Source organism: Oncorhynchus masou, chromosome 31, assembly GCF_036934945.1.
Source record: "Oncorhynchus masou masou isolate Uvic2021 chromosome 31, UVic_Omas_1.1, whole genome shotgun sequence".
NCBI classification, from domain to species: Eukaryota; Metazoa; Chordata; class Actinopteri; order Salmoniformes; family Salmonidae; genus Oncorhynchus; species Oncorhynchus masou.
Window position 1 is genome coordinate 77,863,670 of NC_088242.1, and position 26,428 is coordinate 77,890,097.

Below are 26,428 nucleotides of genomic sequence, written 5' to 3' on the forward strand. Positions count from 1 at the left end.
ACAATCATTTTCAGATATTGTACTTAGAGATTATTTGGACAAGACGCACGAACAATGTTAAAATCATTCCCATGATTTGGCATGTTAAAATGTTAGCATGTGGAAACAGTGCCAGGGAAACAAAACCAAAGCATTGATTGCTGTCATACATTGTCTATAGACTCATTAAACCAAAAGTGTTGGGTAGGTAACTTTCTAAATGTAACAGTTACTAGTTACCTCTACAACATTTTCATCAGTAATGTAACTTTTGGATTACCCAAACTCAGTAATGTAATCTGATTACTTTCCGTTACTTTTGGATTACGTTAGAATAAGACAAATAAGGATCCATCAAACACATTTGGTGTGTCATCATAGTAGTCTTTGACTTGTGGTCAGACTTGCTCAGGTAGAACAAATGTAAATGTGTTTTTTTTCCAAATACTTATTTTCCACCATAATTTGCAAATAAATTCATTAAAAATCCTACAATGTGATTTTCTGGATTCTTTTCTCTCATTTTGTCTGTCATAGTTGAAGGGTACCTATGATGAAAATTACAGGCCTCTCTCATCTTTTTAAGTGGGAGAACTTGCACAATTGGTGGCTGACTAAATACTTTTTTTGCCCCACTTTAAATATGTCTTGATCTTGACATAATGAAGGAATATCTGTTTTTATTCATATGGCCTCTCTGGACTTCTGTACTTTTGTTATTGTTTTTCTACGGGCATATTGTTTTTCAGTATTGTTGCAAGCTGCTGCAACAACGATGGTATATACAAAAACCATCAAAATTATATTTCATCAAAATGATCAGGTTTTGCTCATTCTGACATGTCTTTATTTATTGTTCTTGTTATATTTATTGTTTTTGTTCTATTTCTTGTTGATTGATATTGCTGCATTGTTGGAGATAGACACATAAGCATCTCACTGCACCACGAAAATATATATAAAGCTTTGTACACGACCAATACATTTTATTTGATTTTGTGTCGGTTATTTCTTGCACATGTTTTATGAATTTCTGATATATTTTTTGGGGTGGGGGGGGGGGGGGGTATTTCTCTGGTCCACGCGCATGAGCAGGATGAATAGAGAAGCCTCTGACTGCAGTGTGCAGTTCCGGGCCGTGCTCAATGTGGGCGTTTAACCCGAACCCTTCACGTCTCTTTCAAGATCACCCAAGGTAAACTTTGAAGGCTTCAACGTCAGCAAATCTTAATCGAACCTAACCTACATGGATAAAAATACCAACCATGGAAGTAAGTGAGACTGTCATTATGCACTTTATAATATTCATGTTATACCAGTGCAGTGATATATTTGTATATGACCAACTACCACACCGATGTTAGCATAGAGTTAATTAGCACCCATTTGCACGTGAGCTAGCTAATTGCTCACAATGAGGGAATCTTATTTGGTCAGGTTTTACATGTACAGTTATGTAATCGATTTGATCGTTGATTTTCTGTGTTTCTTCAATGTATGCCTGATTGTGTTTGGCTGGCTCTAAATGTGTGTCGTTGATGCCATTCCCTTAGATACACAGCATACACATAATATGTACAATAATGATTTATTTTACGAAGAAAGCATTCACATTGCTTTGAAACAGTGTCCAAGGAAATATTTTTGGCATGTGAGTGCATTGATGTGAGAAATGGTGTTTGCAGTCGAAAATACATTTTCTGGTCCAACAACACCCATAATGATGTGAAAAATACTTGGGCTAATTCAGTTCCAGCTGTGTTCAAAAATGGTATGCATGCTGGAGCATAAAAAGAATTGTAATTTTTCTTTACTTCCACATACACTGTTCACAGAAATATTGCTCAGATCTTGGACCTTGGAGAACTTTTTGGTGTGGATGATCAGGTTAGATATTCCTTTAAATGATTCCACTGAACTGACCATTTGATTGTCATTCCTTTATTGAAAATTGTACCTTGTTCACACCACAGGGTCTACCAAAGCAAGGTTTCTCAAACAACTGTGGGGTGTTTGTTTTGATGGTAAGATGCTGGCTATTCAATATATTATATTAGTCCTATTTTCTGTTATAACATATGAAAATATATTATACCTTATGTGCTTGTAGCATGCAAAGCACACTTATTTCTCATACTACTTCATTGCTCTTGACACTTTTTAAAAACATATTTCCTACAGTTTTTACACTACATACAATTCATACATCAAACTCCTGCAGAGCTGGATGCTGATGTGACATACTGTGACTTCTTGGGGGGGGGGGGGGGGTGTCTTCTACATCCTGAAATATATTCCTGGGGGTGGTGGTATTATTATTTACTATTATTGTTGTTATAACTATCAAACTTAACAACCTACTCTTTCTTAACTTACAGTATGCTCTGTACATTGCAATGGAAGCACAGTGTGATTTCACTGAGGTATGTAAAAATTATGAAATTCTCATCACTAGTGGATATGTGTTTTGGGATCCCCATCCGACTATGATTTTCTTTTTCAAAGGAAAACATGCAGCAAATTATGCGACGGTGGTGCCTTGTTCTGCAGAACCTTCCCATGCCGTAAGTCTGAACATTATGAAAACTTTTAATTTGCATCCATAAAATCACTTGTTTCACTAGCCAGACTGACCTGAATATATTTTCACATTGAATGTATGTCATTCACTCACTAAGGTCTGAAGAAGAGAGGTTGAAAGATTGAAAAAGGTGGCGAAAACAAAAAACCATTACAGGTAGGTGTCATATGATGAGTGGTATAGTATTAAACAATGTTTAATGTCTTAAACCCTCCCTCCAATATATTTCAGGTTGATGTAGAAGATGCCCCCCCCAAGCATGTCACATCAGCATCCAGCTCTACAGGATCAGGTACTGTATTGGCTAAAGGAAGATGCATTCTTGTACACGCATCCCTAGAGGTTCCCTTACATTACTTAATGACCACAATCTGTTTTCTTTCAAGATGATACTGAAAACAAAATGCACAGACAACTGGGAGCTGTGAACTGGCTATGTAGTCTACTGTATGTAATGCTGAAGGCTTGATGCATGGCAAGATATAATAGTTGTGATGACTTGTTGAGTAGTTATAGATATCACTGAACACCCCTTTAGTAATAGTGGTTTTTGTTTGCATGGTGCTATTGTGAAAGTGGGGTGTAATTTGTCTTGATCACCCAATGAGGCACTACTCTTAATATTTATTCTTCCTTTTTCTTCAAGGAAGCAGATGTTCTTCTAAGGGGCACCCTAGAGGCAGCAAGGTGGTGTGAACTCAACATATAAAGGCATTGTTTCCTTCCATAGTGTAATTGGGATGGACGGGGAAGACCGCATTTACAACCCTTAAAGAACTACGGTTGTATGATGGCCAGGATGAAGAGGAAAATAATCTCCTCAAGGAACCATTCATGTTACAGAGAGATTATGAGATGTTCTATGTGGAGGCAGTTGACAACAAGAATTACTGTCTTTGCCTCTTGAGGAGTAGGAGTGAAGCCATTTTTGAGGAGTGGTCAAACCTTGTTTTTGTCTGCTGTTTTAATTGTGTTATGTGGTTTTGTAAAGATGACGTAGAAGTCACCTGAGTCTCTGATCTCTTTACTGGAGCTGGTATAACTTAATGTACAAAGCACATTCAGCTTGTCAATATGTCTATATGGTATAGTCTGTCTCCATTCTCATGAGGAAAGTAAATAGCATCAGGATAGGTAGTGTGTGTGTTCAATGAAATAATATAATTACAAAGTTATAACACTTATCAACGCAATTTTAACAGTATATGACATAACAAGTCTGTTCACTGCAACAATATCAGTAGCTTGTCTCAAATATAGCATGAAGCAAAAGGTGTTACAACACATCTGGTGGTACCACTTTAAATAATATTTCTTAAGATCTTTAAAAATGAATTACGTTTGTATTGAACGTGTGCCTTGTGCAAACGTGTGTGTTTGTATTCAGTGTGACTGCCAAACTTCAAATGGACAAAAAAACGTGGGTGGGGTCAAACTTTTGACTCCGCCCGTATGGGGCAGCAGGGAAGCCTAGTGGTTAGAGTGTTGGACCGGAAGGTTGCAAGTTCAAATCCCCGAGCTGACAATGTACAAATCTGTCGTTCTGTCCCTGAACAGGCAGTTAACCCACTGTTCCTAGGCCGTCATTGAAAATAAGAATTTGTTCTTAACTGACTTGCCTAGTTAAATAAAGGTAAAATTACAAAAAATGGAGCCGGGCCTCTGATTTGCACACTGCAGTCAGGGGTACTCCCGAGAAATATGCGCAGCTCGTATGCTGCGTTCACAACCAAGTGAGAGGTGGTATTTACCACAAACGCCTGGGAAAATACACGATGCGCATCCAACTCGTAATTAATAGTGGGGAAACTCGTCTATCATGCCACGTTCAAAACAACTGGGAACTCGGAAATCTCTGACTTCCGACTTTAGTGAGTTCAAAACAACTGGGAACTCTGGGGGACAAATTAGCTCCGGCTGGGAGAGATCAATTTGAACGGTCACCCAACTCGGGGAAATCGGGCCTCTTTCTATAGCTTTCTGACGTGAAAATTGCTGACTTAATGATTTGACCTTGTATTCTTCCTGAGTTCCCAGTTGTTTTGAATGCGGCGTCATCCTTCCGACTTCTCCCACATGCTGACCTCATGTCACCTACTAAGGAAATTACCTCAATAACAGCATTTTTGGCAGTTAAATGTAACGGCAAGACATTCTATATACACAACACTACCAGTTGTTTACATGCATAATATACATACTTTTAGATAATGCTTGACACAGCTTGTTGGCCATCAGCCAATCGGCGTTTCTCAGCGCGTTCAAAGCATATGAATGTATTTACGACTTCAGCACTGGTAATTACTACCTTTCCTTTTGGTTATGAATGCAGCATTATTGCCTCTGACATGCGCTTGGACCATTTGTGTGAAAACACTAGTGCTTTTTTTGTGGGCGTAACATGGGCTGATCCAAAATACAGTATATTTTGGCTCTGTTCGATTACTTTGAAGATGTATCCAACCTTTCTTCCTCGAGGTTTACGTCTTCATATATAATGTAAATTAATGGTGCACACACTAATCTGTTTGAAAGGTGAAAGGAAGGATTCAACATATATATATCGCAGGTCTGTGATTGCTCCAATTAATGTATGGTTTGCTCAAAAGGAAGGACATTAAACGTTTTTCATTGGAGCCTGCTGAAAGCTTCTTCAAGCCTACTTTACAGACACTCACCGTCTGCCTCTGATTTGTGGTGATCCATGCAAGGTAACGTAATGCTACTGTGAATTGGGACGCACCCTGTTCTTTGTCTATGTCTAGCGGTAAAGTAGGTTACTATTATAACGTTAGTTAGCTATGCATGTCGCCGAAACTGTCTGTTTTTATTGAAATGTGTGTGACCCTACCAAGTGTAACGATGTCACTTTTAATATTCAGCCAAAAATTCAGTTCAGTCATTACTTATTGCTACAGTAACTCATTTATTATGCTGATGTTAGCATAGCCTACGTAGGCTAATCCTGTGTGAAACTAACACTGGCCGGTTAAATTGATGTATTCTCTGTGCCCTCATCCGGGCAGCTGTGTTAATAATAACGGGTTTTTCATCTGTAGGTACACAATGTCCACCTCGGATCCAGTTGTTAGCGCTGCAGGTTCGGTGGTATCGGACCCTCAACACTCTCAGAAACTTCTCAAGGCCCTTCGCTCATTCTGGATAGAACAATGCTTTCAAGACGCAGTGTTAGTACTGGAAGGGGAAAAGATTCCAGTCCAGAAAAACATTTTGGCTGCGGCTAGTCCATATATCAGGTAATCAGCTTTTGACATGCCATGGTTTAAAAAAAAATGTTGACAGGGCTAGTTATGTAACATTGTTTCCCTGCTGTCAAGGGTGTGTCCCACTCTGTGCTTGCAGACTGTCAGTGCCCTTTCCTGTCATTCTGATACAGTATTCTGACATCCCATAGAACAAAGCTGAACTACAACCCTCCAAAGGAAGATGGATCCATGTACACCATTGAGCTCCAGGGAATCTCTGTCACTATCATGAAGCAGATCTTGGACTACATCTTTAGTGGGGAGGTAAGCAGTATGCAAATCTGTAGTAGGCCTACAGTAAAGTGAACACAAGTGGGATGGGTCAGATTACTTAATTGACCAGTACGTGTGATTCTTATACTGGTTTTTAAATTGCCAGTACCGATATTGTCCAGTAGGTTATATGCCTAACTCTTTTGAGAGAATCCATATTCATATCTATTTTAGAATTGTATAATATTCCAAAACATATGATACCAAGAACAATCCTGATGTTACACTTCTCCTTCCATCCCGCTCCTTGTTGTCTGTGTGTAGATCAGTCTGAGTGAGGACACCATTCAGGACATGGTCCAGGCCGCTGACCTGCTGCTCTTGACAGACCTGAAGTCCCTGTGCTGCCAGTTCCTGGAGAGCTGCATTGCTGCAGAGAACTGCATTGGGATCCGGCTTTTCTCTCTACATTACTGCCTGCACCATGTTCACCATGCTGCCACAGACTTCCTTCAGACACATTTCTGTGATGTGGCCGTCACGGAGGAGTTCAGGGAGTTGCCTCCAGACCGGCTGTGCGAGATCCTGTCGATGGACAAGCTCAACGTGGGCAATGAGAAACATGTTCTGGAGGCTGTGGTGCGCTGGCTTGGCCATGACCTGGAGGAACGGAGGGTGAGGGCCTGTTCTACTGCTAGGGTGGTGGTGGTCCTGCCCTTATTTCTGTCTGTTTGTGTTATTTATTTAACAAGATAAGTCAGTTAAGAACAAATTCTTATTTACAATAAAGGCCTACCCTGGCCAAACCCAGACGACACTGGGCCAATTGTGCGCCGCACTATGGGACTCCCAGTCACGGCCGGATGTGATACAAACGTCTGCCTAAAGCATGGCTGTAGAATTACTACAATTATGGTCGAAGACTACTAAATAATTTGAAGGAATGTGTTTTTCGCACACTTTGCCTATGCATTACTATTGGCCTTTTAGCTTATCCCCTGAGTAACATCTTCTTGGTGTGTGTCCCCCGTCACCCTCCAGGTGCACATGAAAGAGGTGATGTCATCGGTGTGGATCCAGGGGCTGGACCAGGGTTACCTGAGGGAGCAGATGTTAGGAGAGCCCTTGATGAGGGAGGTGATCCGGGAGTACTGCAACACTCCACTGGGGGGCGCAACACTGCAGGGCGAGGCTCTTTTAGCCGCCTTCAAACCTCGTGGCTACTCTGAGTGCATTGTAACTGTAGGGGGGGAGGAGAGAGTGTGAGTATCTTCTAAGTCTCTTACTCTGGGACGATGTCCAGACATAAATGTCTATGCTGTTGAATATGTACAGTGCCTTCAGAAAGTATTAATACCCCTTAACTTATTCCACATTTTGTACAGCCTGAATTCAACACACAATACCCCATAATAATGACAAAGTGAAAACATATTTTTAGAAATGTTAGCAAGTTCATAGAAAATGAATACAGAAATAACTTATTTACATAGGTATTCACACCCCTGAGTCAATCGTTTTTTAGAAGCACCTTCGGCAGCGATTACAGCTGTGAGTCTTTCTGGGTAAGTCTCTAAGAGCTTTCCGCACCTGGATTGCCATTATTCTTTATCAACATTATTTAAGCTCTGTCAAATTCATCTCCCAGTGTCTGGTGGAAAGCAGACTGAACCAGGTTTTCCTCTAGGATTTTGCCTGTGCTTTAGCTCCATTCTGTTTCTTTTCTTAAATCCTGATTAACTCCCCCCAGTCCTTAACAATTATAAGCATACTCATAACATGATGCAGCCATCACTATGCTTGTAAATATGGAGAGTGGTACTCATAACACTTTGTTTTCAGGGAAAAAAGTGAATTGCTTTGCCACATTTTTTGCAGTGTTACTTTAGTGATGCATGTTTTGGAATATTTGTATTATGTACAGGCTTCCTCCTTTTCACTCTGTCAATTAGGTTAATATTGTGGAGTAACTTCAATGTTGATCCGTCCTCAGTTTTTTTCCTTTCACAGCCATTAATCTCTTAACTGTTTAAAAGTCACCATTGGCCTCATGGTGAAATCCCTGAGTGGTTTCCTTCCCCTCTGCCAACTGAGTTTTGAAGGATTCCTGTATCTTTGTTGTGAGTGGGTGTATTGATACACCATGTAAAGTGTAATTAATAACTTCACAATGCTCAAAGGGATATTCAATGTCTTTTTTTTTATCTACCAATGGGTGCATTGGAGAACCTTCCTTGTCTGTCACTTGTTAAGAACATTTTTACTCCTGAACTTATTTAGTCTTGCCATAACATAGCGGTTGAAATTTCAGCTTCCCATTTTAAATGAATTTATAAACGTTTCCAAAAACATCATTATACTTTGACATTATGGGGTATTGTGTGTGTAGGACAGTGACAAAAAAAATCTAAATTTAATCCATTTTAAGTTCAGGCTGTAACACAACGGAATGTGGAAAAAGTCAAGGGTGTGAATATTTTCTGAAGGCATTGTATATGACTCGTACAATAGGGTCATAACACATGGATTCACATTTTTCTATATGCTGTGGTTTTGTGCACATGCTTGATAGATAAACAGTTTGTAATGGAAATTCATGCAAAACATTTAGATATCTGCAAGAAGAGAATGTATTAAGGACAGGAACGGGAAAAACTGAGAATAGCGTGTGGTTGATCTACTGATAGAGCACCTAGTGCTCTACCGACTGAGTCCTGTGTGGCTCAGTCGGTAGAGCATGGCGCTTGCAATGCCAAGCGTCGTGGGTTCGATTCCCGCTGGGGCCACCCATATGTAAAAGTAGTGGCCCCAGCCGACTTGTAAGTCGCTTTGGACAAAAGCGTCTGCTAAATGGGATATATTATTATATTATTATTATATTATTGAGGAGACTCTAGACAAGTAAGTAAAGTTGAAGGGGTGTTCTGGTGACACAGACAGCGGATGAGGTTAGAGAAGGAGCCAGTGTGTCAGAGATAAAAACCAACAGGACTGACCACAATTGACGTCCTGTTATCTGGTTCCTGTTTAGAACGAGGAAGCCGTCAGCCATGATACGCTGCATGTGTCCACTCTATGACCCAAACCGCCAGCTGTGGATCGAGCTGGAACCAATGAGCATTGGTCGAATAGGGCATGGGGTGCTGGCAGCAGGTTGGTATTGGATCCAGACACAGTTTTACTGTTACATATGCACATGCTTATACACAGTGCAGTCTTCATGGCAGCTAATGATTAGTTGATGGCTCCAACAATTCTCATGTAAGGTAAACCCAACCTAGTCTTAGTAATCAACAATAGATTAACCCCATTCTTTGTCCTCTCAGAGGGACATCTCTTTGTGATGGGTGGCATGGATGAAACCAAGACAGTCCTGAGCAGTGGAGAGAAATATGACCCAAACACAAACACTTGGACCCCCATTCCTTCCATGAAACAGGTACTCTACAGTACTACTCCACACAACATTAAAAACGGCAACGTTTTCTTCTTTGCAATCCTTTCAACCTTTTCATTAGCACCATTCAACCCGCTTGGTTCATAGACATTTCAAGTGGTATCATCTGAAGTTCTCACTTCAATTGGTTATGTAGACAAAATAAATGTTTTCCACTGAACTAAAGTGAATATTGTGGTATGTACATACATGCCAATTTATTTAATCTATCAAATGTTCCATCTGTCCTTTTTACTTGTATACTCCCAATGGTAGCCATTTGTTTTGTTCTTCTCTACCCTCCTAAAGTGTGTTATTGTTCCAAGTGATGCCACTAGGGGTCAATGTTTCTCAGTATTATTAAGGCTTCTGCCATTTTGTTTGGTCAGGCGAGGCAGAACTTTGGTGTTGCTGAGCTAGATGGGATGATCTATGTGTTGGGAGGAGAGGAAGAGGACATGGAGCTCCTGACTGTGGAGGTGTTCGACCCTCACTACAACACCTGGACAACCCAAACCAGCATGACCATGGTCCGCAAGGTGTGACATGACATGAACATTTCTGGCTTCCAACTGAAATGTATAACAAACGCATTCACAAATTGCAACCTTTCCAAATCTCTCACCACTTGCCCAACGATCTCTCCTCTCCTCAGGTTGGCTGCTATGCCACCATGAAAAAGAAAATCTATGCCATGGGTGGTGGGTCATATGGAAAGCTGTACGACTCAGTAGAATCTTATGATCCAAAGACCCAGCAGTGGACTGCAATCTGCCCTTTGAAAGAGAGAAGGTACATAATCAAGTCAGTAGTTTGAGTATACAGTGGGGCAAAAAAGTATTTAGTCAGTCACCAATTGTGCAAGTTCTCCCACTTAAAAAGATGAGAGGCCTGTAATTTTCATCATAGGTACACTTCAACTATGACAGACAAAATGAGAGAACAATTCCAGAAAATCACATTGTAGGATTTTTTTATGAATTTATTTGCACATTATGGTGGAAAATAAGTATTTGGTCACCTACAAAAAAGCAAGATTTCTGGCTCTCACAGACCTATAACTTCTTCTTTCAGAGTCTCCTCTGTCCTCCACTCGTTACCTGTATTAATGGCACCTGTTTGAACTTGTTATCAGTATAAAAGACACCTGTCCACAACCTCAAACAGTCACACTCAAAACTCCACTATGGCCAAGACCAACGAGCTGTCAAAGGACACCAGAAACAAAATTGTAGACATGCACCAGGCTGGGAAGACTGAATCTTCAATAGGTAAGCAGCTTGGTTTGAAGAAATCAACTGTGGGAGCAATTATTAGGAAATGGAAGACATACAAGACCACTGATAATCTCCCTCGATCTGGGGCTCCACGCAAGATCTCACCCCGTGGGGTCAAAATGATCACAAGAACGGTGAGCAAAAATCCCAGAACCACACGGGTGGACCTAGTGAATGACCTGCAGAGAGCTGGGACCAAAGTAACAAAGCCTACGATCAGTAACACACTACGCCGCCAGGGACTCAAATCCTGCAGTGCCATACGTGTCCCCCTGCTTAAGCCAGTACATGTCCAGGCCCGTCTGAAGTTTGCTAGAGAGCATTTGGATGATCCAGAAGAAGATTGGGAGAATGTCAGATGAAACCAAAGTATAACTTTTTAGTAAAAACTCAACTCGTCGTGTTTGGAGGATAAAGAATGCTGAGTTGCATCCAAAGAACACCATACCTACTATGAAGCATGGGGGTGGAAACATCATGCTTTGGGGCTGTTTTTCTGCAAAGGGACCAGGTCGACTAATCTGTGTAAAGGAAAGAATGAATGGGGCTATGTATCGTGAGATTTTGAGTGAAAACCTCCTTCCATCAGCAAGGGCATTGAAGATGAAATGTGGCTGGGTCTTTCAGCATGACAATGATCCCAAACACACCGCCCGGGCAACGAAGGAGTGGCTTCATAAGAAGCATTTCAAGGTCCTGGAGTGGCCTAGCCAGTCTCCAGATCTCACCCCCATAGAAAATCTTTGGATGGAGTTGAAAGTCTGTGTTGCCCAGCAACAGCCCCAAAACATCACTGCTCTAGAGGAGATCTGCATGGAGGAATGGGCCAAAATACCAGCAACAGTGTGTGAAAACCTTGTGAAGACTTACAGAAAACGTTTGACCTCTGTCATTGCAACAAAGGGTATATAACAAAGTATTGAGAAACTTTTGTTATTGACCAAATACTTATTTTCCACCATAATTTGCAAATAAATTCATTAAAAATCCTACAATGTGATTTTCTGGATAGTTTTTTTTTTCATTTAGTTTGTCATAGTTGAAGTGTACCTATGATGAGAATTACAGGCCTCATCTTTTTAAGTGGGAGAACTTGCACAATTGGTGGCTGACTAAATACTTTCTTGCCCCACTGTATGTAGTGGGGTTGGAAATTGAAACCCTTGATAAAAATGACTATATAAAGTAAGTACTGAGCTATATTATATGCCAAAAAAAGTATTTTATACTAATACAATTGCTCAGAGAAATTTATTTTGTTTAACAAGTAATATAGGTTTTTCTCTCCCGTTTTCAATTACTTTCAATATCTCACTTTGTGAGGATAACAGCACTGACCCTTTTTCTAAAATGTCTTATGAGTTCGAGAACATAGAACATTCCTCCATACAGAATCCTTCCAGATCCTTGATGTCCTTCGTCAACTGGTGTGCATGGTCAAAGAGCTCAATGTTCATCCAACAAATGTAAATGCCTGGAGTTTGTTAAACGACATGGACACTTTGATTGGAACTAGTGCTTTGGTCAGATGACATTAAAATAGAGCTCTTTGGCCACACACACCAGTGGTGGGTTTGGTGCCGAAATGAGAATACACAAGCAGAAAATAACCCCATACCTACTGTAAAATATGGTGGTGGATCTTTGATGTTTTAGCATGTAAATCTTGGTGGGGGAAAAAAACATTAAGTGGACTGCATGCCAGCAAAGCCACTAAACAATACATTAATTGTACAAACTATGGCACAATGGGACAACGAGCGGATAAGAGGCAATCAGTAATTTCGATTAAGACTAATGAGCAAGCTAGGACGGACGTAGTCAATATAACTATTTGTTCAGCACTTTTGAAATGTACAGCGACAGAATTCAGAACATGGGCTGCTCTTACAGAGTTCTCCCTGTACACCAATTCAGAACCGTAGGATAGATAAAGGGGGCCTATAAGCAGACAATGAAAACGCTTACAATTTTCAATGATTACATTTCTCAAAAACGGGTCATATGTGCACCACCAAGTCAGAAGAGTAGGTGAAAGTAAGAGGTGAAAATAGACCAAATTATTAGGGTGAGGCACATGGGCTACTAACAGCTTTACTGCACAACATACTCCTAGTATTACTTTCTTAGCTACAGTATATCTCCCTGGCATATTACAATTTATGCAGCAACATTTAAGACGTTTTTGGACTCACATTGTTATGCTGTTCTCACTTGAACAGGAAGGTGGCGCGGCGGTCCTTGGTGGGCAAATTTTGTCATCAAACTCTATCAGTCTGCCATTCTCTGGATTTGTGGTGCTTTCAAGACAACTGGGAACTCAAAGAAAGAAAAAAAAGTTGAATCATGACGATGTCAGTAATCTTCAGGTCGTAGCTCTAGAAAAAGGCTTGAGTTCCGGATTTACAATTCCGAGTTGGATGAAAATTCAAAACTTATTTTCCCAGTCTTAGCTAGTTTTTCCCGAGTTCCCAGTTGTCTTGAAATCCCTAAAGTCAGATTTTGCATTTCAGAGTTAACAGTTGTTTTGAGCGTGGCACAAATCATGCTTCATTGACCGCATGGCCAAAGTAGAATGTTTATCATTTTAAACTAGGAAAAGAGACCCTTAGACCTGAGACCACATAGCCATTCCACTGAATAGCAGGCTAATGATTGCTTTGCAATGCTTGCAGAATTTTCGAGGTCTACCCTTAGACTTGGCCCTGACGTAGTGTCCCCATGAGTGACAGAACACCGAGCCAATCACTGCTCAATGCTCCATATTTTCTGCTTGTTTGCCCCAACAACACCCTGAATGCACTGAGCTAGGCTCAAACGCCTGCATTTTGGAGCTGCCTTACTCAAAAAAAGAAAAAAAAGAGCATGTTTGTATGCTGCTCTATTAACTCAATGATGTGTATATATATATATATATATTTTTTTACCTTGTTTGCAAACTGATATGTGACATGTATTATTGGTTTTCTGCCCCACCTGCCCTGAATGACGGGTTGCCACTGGATCAGTGTTTCCATTGCATTTTCAACTCTACCAGTAGTTTTGTCACAAATTGTTGCGTTAAATAGCAAATATGCCTACTCTGGTCTTGGCATGTGCACTCTCGCCAACAGCTCGCAGATACAGTGGTGGTAAGCTTGTCTACATGACGAGATTATGGATAAGTGCAAAACTGTTTTTATTTGTCAAAATTGCAGTCAAGCAATTCATCATGTCACTAGAATAAGATTCTCGACATTTATTGGAAAGGAGCATCAAGTTCATACCATGCACTTTCACCACCCTGTGAAGTTCATATTAACTTATTTCATCTGTAGCCTAATTTAAACTGCATGGTTTCCCGAGTCGTAGTGGAAGGAGCACACACCATATCATCGCGTGACTACAAAATCACATCGATATGATGGTTCACTATCACTATTTGCGCTTGATTTCCATCACCATTTCTTGCATAATTTATTTTACAGACCAAAAAAATCTAATTGTTGAACGAACAAATTATCTGTCTGCATCTATGAAATTGTACTGAAACTTCCTTTTTCCATCACAGCTGTCATAATTTTATTTTATATGGTATAACTTTACTCGTATAAAAACTGTAGATGGAAACGTGGTTAGTAAGGTATTTAATTGTTACCCAGAAATGGTTTGATATTGATATAGAAATGTCTGCATTGGGACTTTTTTTTAAGGTCAATGGCATCATTAACTTTACCCAGTACCAGGATATTTTAGGCAAAAACCTGGTTGCCTCTGCCAGGAGGCTGAAATTTGGCTGCAAATGGATCTTCCAGCAAGACTATTTGCCCAAGTACACACACAAATCTACAAAGAAATAGTTCATTTGGCCACAAAATCAACATTTTGCAATGGCCATCTGTCTCTGGACTTGAAACCCCATTGAAAACCTGTGGTTTGAATTGAAGAGGGCAGTCCATAAGTACAGAGGAAGGATATCAAGGATCTGGAAGGATTCTGTATGGAGGAATAGTCTTAAGATCCCTTCCAATGTGTTCTACCACTCATAAAATATTTTACAAAACGGCTCAGTGCCATTATCCTCGCAAGGTGAAAACGGGTGTCAGTAATTTTGACCCCTACCTTTTTGAGAAAAATAAATATTACTTGTTAAACGAAGTAATTATCTTTGAGAAATTGTATTAGTATAAAAAATAACTTACCAGTTTATTTTGCATACAATACAGCTCAGTATTTAAATTATTTATTTTATACAGTCATTATTGCTAATATTTATCAAGGGTGTCAATTTATGACCCCACTGTGTGTGTGTATATATTTTACATGTCATGTTTTACTTGAGAAATGATTCAACTTTATTGTCCACATTTAGATGAGAGGTGAAGCCAAAGGCTATTTTCCAAGTAACACATTTATACATTGTAATACAGTTTTTTTTTTATTGCTTATGTACTATTTTCTAAACTCTTAGTACGAAACTCCAAACTGGTAACTTGTAACGCAGCCATTCTTACATTCAAAACCTTTCATCAAGCATTAATTTTGTTTGTAGACAAATTTCACCACACAACCATTGATCCAAAATATGAGTTTACTGTGAAATATATAATGAGTACATTGGTTAAATCACAAACACAACATAATGATATCTTCTCAATTTTAGTTATTTTTAACAACCAGTTAATCCAATAGCAAAACATGTAATGTAGCATGCTACAGTCCTGTAAATTACAGTACATTACACTGTTTTCACATTAGGCAATACACTTGCACAACTGAACATCACATTTCCATCATTTCTATCCCATGTGTGATCATCTTTCACAATTTAGATTTTATTTTGATTGCCCTTCCTGGTTAAATAAAGGTTCAATCTCTTTTTCAAGAGCGTCCTGGCCAAGATAGGCAGCACCAAGTTATTACAAAAATTACAGACAAACATGAAAAACTACAAGTAATCTAGTAAAAACCATAGAATTCACAGGAGTATAACAAAATCAAAAACGGCAAATTAAAAACATTGACAGGTCAGGGAATCAGTCTCAAGATCATTCATCAGTGATTTAAAAAGTTCTTCCAGTTTAAAAGTATTTTGCAAGGTGTTCCAAGATGATGGCGCAGAGTACATGAAAGCCCTTTTAACAAATTCAGTTCGGACATTTTGGAACAGTTAGCAGGATAATGTCCAGCGACCGAAGAGAGTACCCACCACATTTCTGAACAATAAAATGCCCATATAAAAAGGTAGTAAACCCAAAATGGCTTTGTAAATAAAAGTATACCAGTGACTGAGCCTACGATTGACTTTAGAAGGGCCAGCCAACCCTGGTATACAAAGTGCAGTAGTGCGTAAGGGTTTTGCAGTTTTAAAATAACTCTCAAAGTGCAATGGTAAAGGGCGTCAATTGATCTCAAACACTGAGCGGAAGCATTCATATAAAATATTCCCATAGTCTAGTAAGGGCATAAATGTAGCTGATACTAGCCTCCTTCTGGCTTCAAAAGAAAAACAGGCCTTATTCCGAAAATAAAATCCAAATTTCAGCTTCCATTTGTTTTGTAAGTTGTTGAATATGCAATTTAAGAGGCCGTCATCAATTAAAATTCCAAGATATTTATATGAGGTTAGTCTCAATCTCATTGCCCTGACAGGTAATAATAGGTACAAAAGTTCAGAGGTCTATATCTTGCTTTAGAAAACACCATTAGTTTAGTTTTGTCAGTATTGAGGATAAGCTTCAATTGATACTAGGTATGTTGAACAGTATAAAAAGCAGTTTGCAAGTTCTGGAATGCTTTTGTAAGAGACTAGGCATAACAGTATCATCAGCATAAAGGTTGTGCATTTTGAACAATTTTGTCTAAATTATTTATATAAATAGTGAATAAGAGAGGACCAAGTACAGAGCCTTGGGGCACACCATCAGACAGACAATTTAACAGACATGAGCCCATTAAATTGAGTGCACTGAGTTCTATCAGACAGATAGTTGGCAAACCAAGCAACTGCATGCTCTGAAAGACCTACACTCAATAATCTATGCCTTAGCATGATCAACTGTATCAAAAGCCTTAGAGAGATCAATAGAAAGTGAGACACAGTGCTGTTTTTTGTCAAGGGCTTCAGTGAAATCATTTAAAACCTTCATGGCTGCTGTGCTATGCCTCTTCCTGAAGCCCGATTGGTACATTGATAAAATAGAGTAAGTAAATAAAAACTCTTAGCTGTTCACTTACAAGGGTTTCAAGTATTTTCACCAGGGGTGACAGCTTTGCGATTGGCCTATAATTATTTAAAATAGTTTGATCTCCCCCTTTTTAAAAGTGGTAGGACCAAAACAATTCCAAAGATCTGGAAATCAGCATTACATTCCAGGGTTAGATTGAACAGATGTGTAAGTGGTTCAGCTATGAAATCAGCTGCCAGATATAAAAAGCAGGGATCCAGAAGATCAGGACCTGCAGGCTTTCTCTGATCTAAGGAGTTCAGGGATTTATGTACCACCTGCACTGAAAGTGGCAAGAAGCAATGTAATCAAATTAAAGAAACATCATGTTTAGCAGGCACTAGTTTGCAGCAAGCCTGTCTTGAGCATTTGGCCAAAGGTTCTCTCATCGAAATTGCAGTAAATATCCTCATTGTTCATGCACCTGGGGAAAACCCTTTTGGCAGGGCGAGTCCAAACCTGACATGCACTGTAGGTCTGGATTGAAATCATTCCATGCCTCGTCCATGGCCTTTTGGATACATGTTTACTGTATAGGGGATGCATTTCTTTCTTGTTTTGGACTTTCTGGATTATTTGAAATTGTAGTGACAGAAACACAAGCATTTCGCTGCAGCTGCTGTAACACCTGCTAATCTGTACATGTCTGATCTTGTCAGATAGGACTTTACTTGCTGTGGCAAGTTTACAATAGTCATCATAGTAGTACATTCGAGTATATATCGTACTTTTTATGTTTATACTTCAGACATACAGAACGAGTCAAAGGTTTGGACACTCCTACTCATTTCAGGGTTTTTCTTTATTTTTACTTTTTTTTGTAGAATAATAGTGAAGACAAATTATGAAATAACACATTTAATCATGTAACCAAAAAAGTGTTAAACAAATCAAAATATATTTTAGATTCTTCAAAGTAGCCACGCTTTGCCCTGATGACAGCTTTGCACATTCTTGACATTCTCTCATCCAGCTTCATGAGGTCGTTATATGGAATGCATTTCAATTAACAGGTGTGCCTTGTTAATTTGTGGAATTTCTTTCCTTAATGCATTTGGGCCAATTAGTTGTGTTGTGACAAGGGGTGGTATACAGAAGATGGCCCTATTTGGTGAAAGACCAAGTCCATATTATGGCAAGAGCAGCTTAAATAAACAAAGAGAAATGACAGTCCATAATTACTGTACGACATGAAGGTCAGTCAGTCCGGATAATTTTAAAGAACTTTGAACGTTTCTTTAATTGCAGTCACAAAAACCATCAAGCGTATGATGAAACTGGATCTCAGGAAAGGAAGACTCCGAGTTACCTCTGCTGCAGTGGATAAGTTCATTATAGTTAACTGAACCTCAGATTGCAGCCCAAATAAATGCTTCACGGAGTTCAAGCAACAGACACATCTCAACATCAACTGTTCAGAGGAGACTGCGTGAATCAGGCATTCATGGTCAAATTGCTACAAAGAAACCACTACTAAAGGACACCAATAGTAAGAAGAGACTTGCTTGGGCCAAGAAACACAAACAATGGATATTAGACCGGTGGAAATCTGTCCTTTGGTCTGATGAGTCAAAATTGGAGATTTTTTGTTCCAACCGCCATGTCTTTGTGAGACATAGAGAAGATGAACGGATGATCTCGGCATGTGTGGTTCCCACTATGAAGCAAGGAGGAGGAGGTGTGGGTGTGCTATTCTGGTGACACTGTCTGTGATTTATTTAGAATTCAAGGCACACTTAACCAGCATGGCTACTCCAGCATTCTGCAGCGATACACCATTCCATCTGGATTGCGCATAGACCCACTATCATTTGTTTTTCAACAGGACAATGACCTAACACACCTCCAGGCAGTGGAAGGGCTGCATCAGATGAACTGGCCTCAACAATCACCTGACCTCAAACCAATTGAGATGGTTTTAGATGAGTTTGATCGCAGAGTGAAGGAAAAGCAGCCAACAAGTGCTCAGCATATGTGGGAATCAAATCAAATGTATTTATATAGCCCTTCGTACATCAGCTGATATCTCAAAGTGCTGTACAGAAACCCAGCCTAAAACTCCAAACAGCAAGCAATGCAGGTGTAGAAGCACGGTGGCTAGGAAAAACTCCCTAGAAAGGCCAAAACCTAGGAAGAAACCCAGAGAGGAACCAGGCTATGTGGGGTGGCCAGTCCTCTTCTGGCTGTGCTTATATAGAACAGAACATGGCCAAGATGTTCAAATGGTCATAAATGACCAGCATGGTTGAATAATAATAAGGCAGAACAGTTGAAACTGGAGCAGCAGCACGGCCAGGTGGACTGGGTACAGCAAGGAGTCATCATGTCAGGTAGTCCTGAGGCATGGTCCTAGGGCTCAGGTTCTCCGAGAGAAATAGAGAGAGCACACTTAAATTCACACAGGACACCCCGAATAGGACAGGAGAAGTACTCCAGATATAGCAAACTGACCCTAGCCCCCCGACACATAAACTACTGCAGCATAAATACTGGAGGCTGAGACAGGAGGGGTCAGGAGACACTGTGGCCCCATCCGAGGACACCCCCGGACAGGGGGTGCCTTCAAGACTGTTGGAAGAGCATTCCAGGTGAAGCTGGTTGAGAGAATGCCAAGAGTGTGCAAAGCTGTCATCAAGGCAAAGGGCAGCTACTTTGAAGAATCTCAAATGTAAAATATATTTTGATTTGTTTAACACTTTTGTTGCTTACTAAATGATTCCATATGTGTATTTCATAGATTTGATGTCTTCACTATTAGTCTACAATATAGAAAATTGTAAAAATAAAGAAAAACCCTTGAATTAGTAGGTGTGTCCAAACTTTTGACTGATACTGTACATTTTCATGAATACATTTTTGCCGCATAGAAAGTGGTAACAGTGCACCAAAGTCTGGAACCAACAGGACTCTGAACAGCTTCTATCCCCCCCCCCCCCCCAAGCCATAAGACTTCTAAACAATTGCTAAATATCTAATCAAATTGCTACTCTGACTACCTGCATTGACCCTTTTTTTGCACTAACTCTCTTGCACTAACTAACTCAATGCACCCACACTGGACTACCCACACACTCATACATACTTACACTGACACCTCAACACACACACTTTCACACTCACCACATAAGCTGCTGCAACTGTCTATTAACTATCCTGTTGTCTAGTCACTTTACCCCTACCTATATGTACAGTACGTCGCTACTTAAATTACTTCGTACCCCTGCACATCGACTCGGTACTGGTACTCCTTGTATACTGAGTGTACAAAACATTAGGAACATCTGCTCTTTCCATCACATAGCTTTCACCTGGTCAGTCTATGATCCCTTATTGATGTCACTTGTTAAATCCACTTCAATCACTGTAGATGAAGGGGAGGAGATGGGTTAAAGACAGGTTTTTATGCCTTGAGACATGGATTATGTATGTGGGCCATTCAGAGGATGAATGGGCAAGACAAAAATGTAAGTGCCTTTGAACAGGGTATGTTCGTAGGTGACAGGCGCACAGGTTTGAGTGTGTCAGGAACTGCAACCCTGCTGGGTTTTTCATGCTCAGCTGTTTCCTGTGTGTATCAAGAATGGTCCACCACCCAAAGGACATCCAGCCAACTTGACACAACTGTGGGAAGCATTGGAGTCAACATGGGACAGCATCCCTGGAGAATGCTTTCGACACCAGAGTCCATGCTCTGACGAATTGAAGCTGTTCTGAGGGCAAAAGGGGGTTCAACTCAATATTAGGAGGGTGTTTTCTGTTTTGTACACTCTGTATGTAACCACGTTATTTTCTACTCTGTATATAGCCATGGTATGTTCTACTCTGTATATAGCCATGTTATTTTCTACTCTGTATATAGCCATGGTATGTTCTACTCTGTATATAGCCATGGTATTTTCTACTCTGTATATAGCCATGGTATTTTCTACTCTGTATATAACCATGGTATTTTCTACTCTGTATATAGCCACGGTATTTTCTACTATGTATATAGCCATGGTATTTTCTACTCTGTATATAGCCATGGTATTTTCTACTCTGTATATAGCCATGGTATTTTCTACTCTGTATATAGCCATGGTATTTCCTACTCTGTATATAACCACGTTATTTTCTACTCTGTATATAGCCATGGTATTTTCTACTCTGTATAGCCACGTTATTTTCTACTCTGTATAGCCACGTTATTTTCTACTCTGTCTATAACCATGGTATTTTCTACTCTGTATATAAGCAATGGTATTTTCTACTCCGTATATAACCACGTTATTTTCTACTCTGTATATAGCCATGGTATTTTCTACTCTGTATATAGCCATGGTATTTTCTACTCTGTATGTAACCATGGTATTTTCTACTCTGTATGTAGCCATGGTATTTTCTACTCTGTATGTAGCCATGGTATTTTCTACTCTGTATGTAGCCATGGTATTTTCTACTCTGTATGTAGCCATGGTATTTTCTACTCTGTATGTAGCCATGGTATTTTCTACTCTGTATGTAGCCATGGTATTTTCTACTCTGTATGTAACCATGGTATTTTCTACTCTGTATATAGCCATGGTATTTTCTACTCTGTATATAACCATGGTATTTTCTACTCTGTATATAGCCATGGTATTTTCTACTCTGTACAGTGCCTTGCGTAAGTATTCGGCCCCCTTGAACTTTGCGACCTTTTGCCACATTTCAGGCTTCAAACATAAAGATATAAAACTGTATTTTTTTGTGAAGAATCAACAACAAGTGGGACACAATCATGAAGTGGAACGACATTTATTGGATATTTCAAACTTTTTTAACAAATCAAAAACTGAAAAATTGTGCGTGCAAAATGATTCAGCCCCCTAAGTTAATACTTTGTAGCACCACCCTTTGCTGCGATTACAGCTGTAAGTCGCTTGGGGTATGTCTCTATCAGTTTTGCACATCGAGAGACTGAAATTTTTTCCCATTCCTCCTTGCAAAACAGCTCGAGCTCAGTGAGGTTAGATGGAGAGCATTTGTGAACAGCAGTTTTCAGTTCTTTCCACAGATTCTCGATTGGATTCAGGTCTGGACTTTGACTTGGCCATTCTAACACCTGGATATGTTTATTTTTGAACCATTCCATTGTAGATGTTGCTTTATGATTTGGATCATTGTCTTGTTGGAAGACATATCTCCGTCCCAGTCTCAGGTCTTTTGCAGACTCCATCAGGTTTTCTTCCAGAATGGTCCTGTATTTGGCTCCATCCATCTTCCCATCAATTTTAACCATCTTCCCTGTCCCTGCTGAAGAAAAGCAGGCCCAAACCATGATGCTGCCACCACCATGTTTGACAGTGGGGATGGTGTGTTCAGGATGATGAGCTGTGTTGCTTTTACGCCAAACATAACATTTTGCATTGTTGCCAAAAAGTTCAATTTTGGTTTCATCTGACCAGAGCACCTTCTTCCACATGTTTGGTGTGTCTCCCAGGTGGCTTGTGGCAAACTTTAAACAACACTTTTTATGGATATCAGTTCATAAACATATCCAAAACTGATAGAGACATACCCCAAGCGACTTACAGATGTAATCGCAGCAAAAGGTGGTGCTACAAAGTATTACCTTAAGGGGGCTGAATCATTTTGCACGGCCAATTTTTCAGTTTTTGATTTGTTAAAAAGTTTGAAATATCCAATAAATGTCGTTCCACTTCATGATTGTGTCCCACTTGTTGTTGATTCTTCACAAAAAAATACAGTTTTATATCTTTATGTTTGAAGCCTGAAATGTGGCAAAAGGTCGCAAAGTTCAAGGGGGCCGAATACTTACGCAAGGCACTGTATATAACCATGGTATTTTCTACTCTGTATATAACCATGGTAATTTTACTCGTCATTTTTATTATTTGATTTTCTATCTTATCTTTAACTCTGCATTGTTGGAAAAGGACCCGTAAGTAAACATTTTCACCTGTTGTCTACGAAGCATGTGACAAATAACATTTTATTTGAACTAAGAGTTGTGGAGCAGTTCCACATACTTGTAAAAATTGCACCAAAGTGATTAAAAACTAACAGTGAACAATTGCATGCACTTATTATACTGACTATATATTAGGTTAGATTACATAACTGCATTCTGTCTGTTGTATTTCCACCCAAGAGGTTGAGAATAAGGTCAGAAGCATAGCTGCGTCCCCAGATGAACTCATATTTTTGAAGTATATTTTTCGTCCCTTCAAAGACCACAGAAGATGAATGTTACACAAAGTCTCCTGTGGTGGATTTGTTTAGTGTTGGTGTTATTAATGTTATGCTTTTGATGAGTGACCCCTGACCTGATATTACGGTGGGGATGTCTCTGCCTGCAGGTTTGGCTCAGTGGCGTGTGGTGTGGGTCAGGAGCTCTATGTGTTTGGAGGCGTGAGGAGCCGTGACTCAGACAATCCAGAATCCAGCACCATGACCACCTGCAAGTCCGAGTTTTTCCATGATGAGATGAAAAGGTCAATAATAGGGCTTACTTTGATCAAATACATCCTTGTTTTAATTCATGCTTTAGCCAGAACGGTTATTGACTGGGTGTATCCTTGTTACCTAAAGACGAAGAGACCTTATATTTACCGTGTTTGTAGATTATCAACATCTTTCAATCATATTTTTTATTTTTTTGCCCAACCACACTGTGTCCAGATGGATATACCTGGACGACCAGAATCTCTGTGTTCAGACCAGTTCCTCCTTTGTGTATGGAGCTGTCCCCATTGGAGTCAGCATTTATGTGGTGGGAGACCTAGACACTGGTGAGTTAAAAGCTGTGCCAATAGAATGTAAATATTATGATATGTTATGTAATGGACTCCTGAAGCATATTACAACAACTTGGCAAACATTTGCAAATACAAGTTACTGTGTGTATACATTCTCTAAAGGGGGAGGGTGTACACAGCTGGCAATCCCCTGAGGGCAATATCAGTATATGTTTTCCTCTCTCTGCGTAGGTACAACCTATGACTATGTGAGGGAATTCCGTCGTAGCTCGGGGACGTGGCACCGCACCAAGCCCATGCTGACATCTGATCTGTGCAAGACGGGCTGTGCAGCCCTGCGCATTGCTAACTGCAAACTCTTCCGTCTGCAGCTGAAGCAGGGCCTGTTTAGACACAGGGTCCCATCGTCATAGAAAGCACCTAAAGGAGTGGCATTGTCTCCACATCTTTTGGCTATGGGCACAGCAATGGGACATAAGAATGGAGGTTGAAGAAGGGACCCTCCAATGGGGATGTTTGGAGTATTTATCTGCATATTTTCCTGACTTTCTTAGGGTTCGTGAGGGTATTATTGTATGTGCGATGTTGCTTGAAGAGGGATCACTTTTTAAACATGGCCTTATTTCATTGCAATTTAACAGTGGGAATGATTTGTAAATACATTTTACTGACATTCCCCATTTGCTTTTTATGTTTACTACATTTTTGCTGCTGCTTGGTGGATTTTAGAGAATGTAACACTATTTTTAAGGGGTGAAAAGGGAGAATTACATTTTAGCAGACACGCTTATCCAGAGCCACTTACAGGAGCAATTAGATTAAAGTGCCTTGTTCAAGGGCACATCTACAAATGCCCAGCTCGGGAATTTAAACCAGCGACCTTTCACTTAACCACTAGGCTCCCTGCCGCCTAGTAGTACTGTAATTTGTAATCACCTAGCCTGTCATTTTTAAGGAAAACCTAGACCCATGTCTAACACTGTATTTTTTTTGTTATGAGTCAGTGAATGTCAACTACAGATGCATAACTAGATTCACAAAAGGACAAATGCTGTTTTTGGCCTATGACAACTAGAGATACACAAGGAGACTTATAAAATAACATGTGGTTTTAGTTGTTCCCTTAGCTAAGGGACTTGTGGCCTATAAAATAATCTTTACTCAAAATCTTAACTTAAAATAGACTTTCTAAATAGACAGTTTATAGTGCTTAATGCCAAAAGCTGGAGCATAGCACATATTTCAATGGTTACTGGTGATATACTGTATACACTGAGTGTATAAAACATTAGGAACACCTGCTCTTTCCACAAGAGACTGACCAGGTGAAAGCTATGATCCCTTATTGATGTCACCTGTTAAATCCACTTCAATAAGTGTAAATGAAGGGGGGAGACAGGTTAAAGAAGGATTTTCAAGCTTTGAGACAATTTGAGACATGGATTGTGTATGTGTGCCATTCAGAGGGTGAATGGGCAAGACAAAGGATTTAAGTGCTTTTGAACAGGGTATGGCAGTAGGTGCCAGGCACACCGGTTTGAGTGGGTCAAGAACTGCAACACTGCTGGGTTTTTCACACTCAACTGTTTCCAGCCTATCAAGAATGGTCGACCACCGAAAGGACATCCAGCCAACTTGACACAACTGTGGGAAGCATTGGCGTCAACATGTGCCAGGGTCTCTGTGAAATGCTTTCCACACCTTGTAGTTTATGCCCTGATGAATTGAGGATAATCTGAAGGCAAAAGGGGGTGCAACTCAATATTAGGTGTTCCTACTGTTTTGTGCACTGTGTGTGTATATATAAACGGTACTGTAACCTAAGTGAAATCTCTTCATGACATGAATGTAAGGCTGAGTTAAGCATTTTCCTGCAGTGCCATTGGTTTCTCTTCAACCAAGCACTCCAGAAACAGCGTGAGTCAGAAAAAGATGTAGAGTTACTAGTGTCGCTCTTAAAGTTGCTGCATGGTCAATCCAACATCTGCATTGGCCATGCAGCATTTACGGTGATACGGCCTCTGTAGAAGTCCAGGTATCCATACTTCTTGCGCTTCGCAGAGCTGTTGTCAAGTAAGTGCGTTTGTTTATACAGGACCTCCCGCCCCCACCTACCATCAACCAATCATGTAAATGCGGAGCTACAGTTGAAGTCGGAAGTTTACATGTTAGCCAAGTACAGTTTTTCACAATTTCTGACATTTAATCCTAGTACAAATTCTCTGTGTTAGGTCAGTTAGGATCACCACTTTATTTTAAGAATGTGAAATGTCAGAGTAATAGTAGAGAATTCTTTCAGCTTTTATTTCTTTCATCACATTCCCAGTGGGTCAGAAGTTTCCATACACTCAATTCGTATTTGGTAGCATTGCCTTTAAATTGTTTAACTTGTTTAAAATTGTTTCAGGTAGCATTCCACAAGCTTTCCACAATAAGTTGGGTGAATATTGGCCCATTCCTCCTGACATAGCTGGTGTAACTGAGTCAGGTTTGTAGGCCTCCTTGCTCGCACATGCTTTTTTCAGTTCTGCCCACAAATTTTCTATGGGATTGAGGTCCGGTCTTTGTGATGGCCACTCCAATACCTTGACTTTGTTGTACTTAAGCCACTTTGCCACAACTTTTGAAGTATGCTTGGGGTCATTGTCCATTTGGAAGACCCATTTGCAACCAAGCTTTAACTTCCTGACTGATGTCTTGATGTTGCTTCAATATATCCATATAATTTTC

General features: G+C 40.0%; 1 protein-coding gene and 1 long non-coding RNA gene across 4 annotated transcripts; both read left to right on the top strand.

Moving 5' to 3' along the window:
- The first annotated feature begins 1,057 nt into the window (after positions 1-1,057).
- LOC135524468 (uncharacterized) lies at positions 1,058-4,526 on the top strand. Its single transcript, XR_010452959.1, has 8 exons — positions 1,058-1,250; positions 1,815-1,866; positions 1,953-2,003; positions 2,358-2,402; positions 2,485-2,543; positions 2,658-2,716; positions 2,792-2,852; positions 3,207-4,526. It is a non-coding gene; the product is annotated as an uncharacterized LOC135524468 (long non-coding RNA).
- Positions 4,527-4,587: 61 nt separating this feature from the next.
- On the top strand, positions 4,588-26,428 carry LOC135524467 (gigaxonin-like). 3 transcript variants are annotated; one of them, XM_064952030.1, is made up of 13 exons: positions 4,588-5,059; positions 5,170-5,271; positions 5,620-5,817; positions 5,976-6,090; positions 6,364-6,714; positions 7,081-7,301; positions 9,071-9,192; positions 9,366-9,478; positions 9,865-10,014; positions 10,131-10,267; positions 23,300-23,434; positions 23,622-23,731; positions 23,930-26,428. In XM_064952030.1, the coding sequence occupies exons 3-13, from the start codon at positions 5,627-5,629 to the stop codon at positions 24,109-24,111; spliced, it is 1,827 nt and encodes a 608-aa protein (XP_064808102.1). In that variant the 5' UTR covers positions 4,588-5,059; positions 5,170-5,271; positions 5,620-5,626; the 3' UTR covers positions 24,112-26,428. The 3 variants fall into 3 exon arrangements, with proteins under 3 accessions (XP_064808102.1, XP_064808101.1, XP_064808103.1); XM_064952029.1 differs by having other exon boundaries at positions 4,588-5,271; XM_064952031.1 differs by lacking the exons at positions 4,588-5,059; positions 5,170-5,271 and adding an exon at positions 5,276-5,327.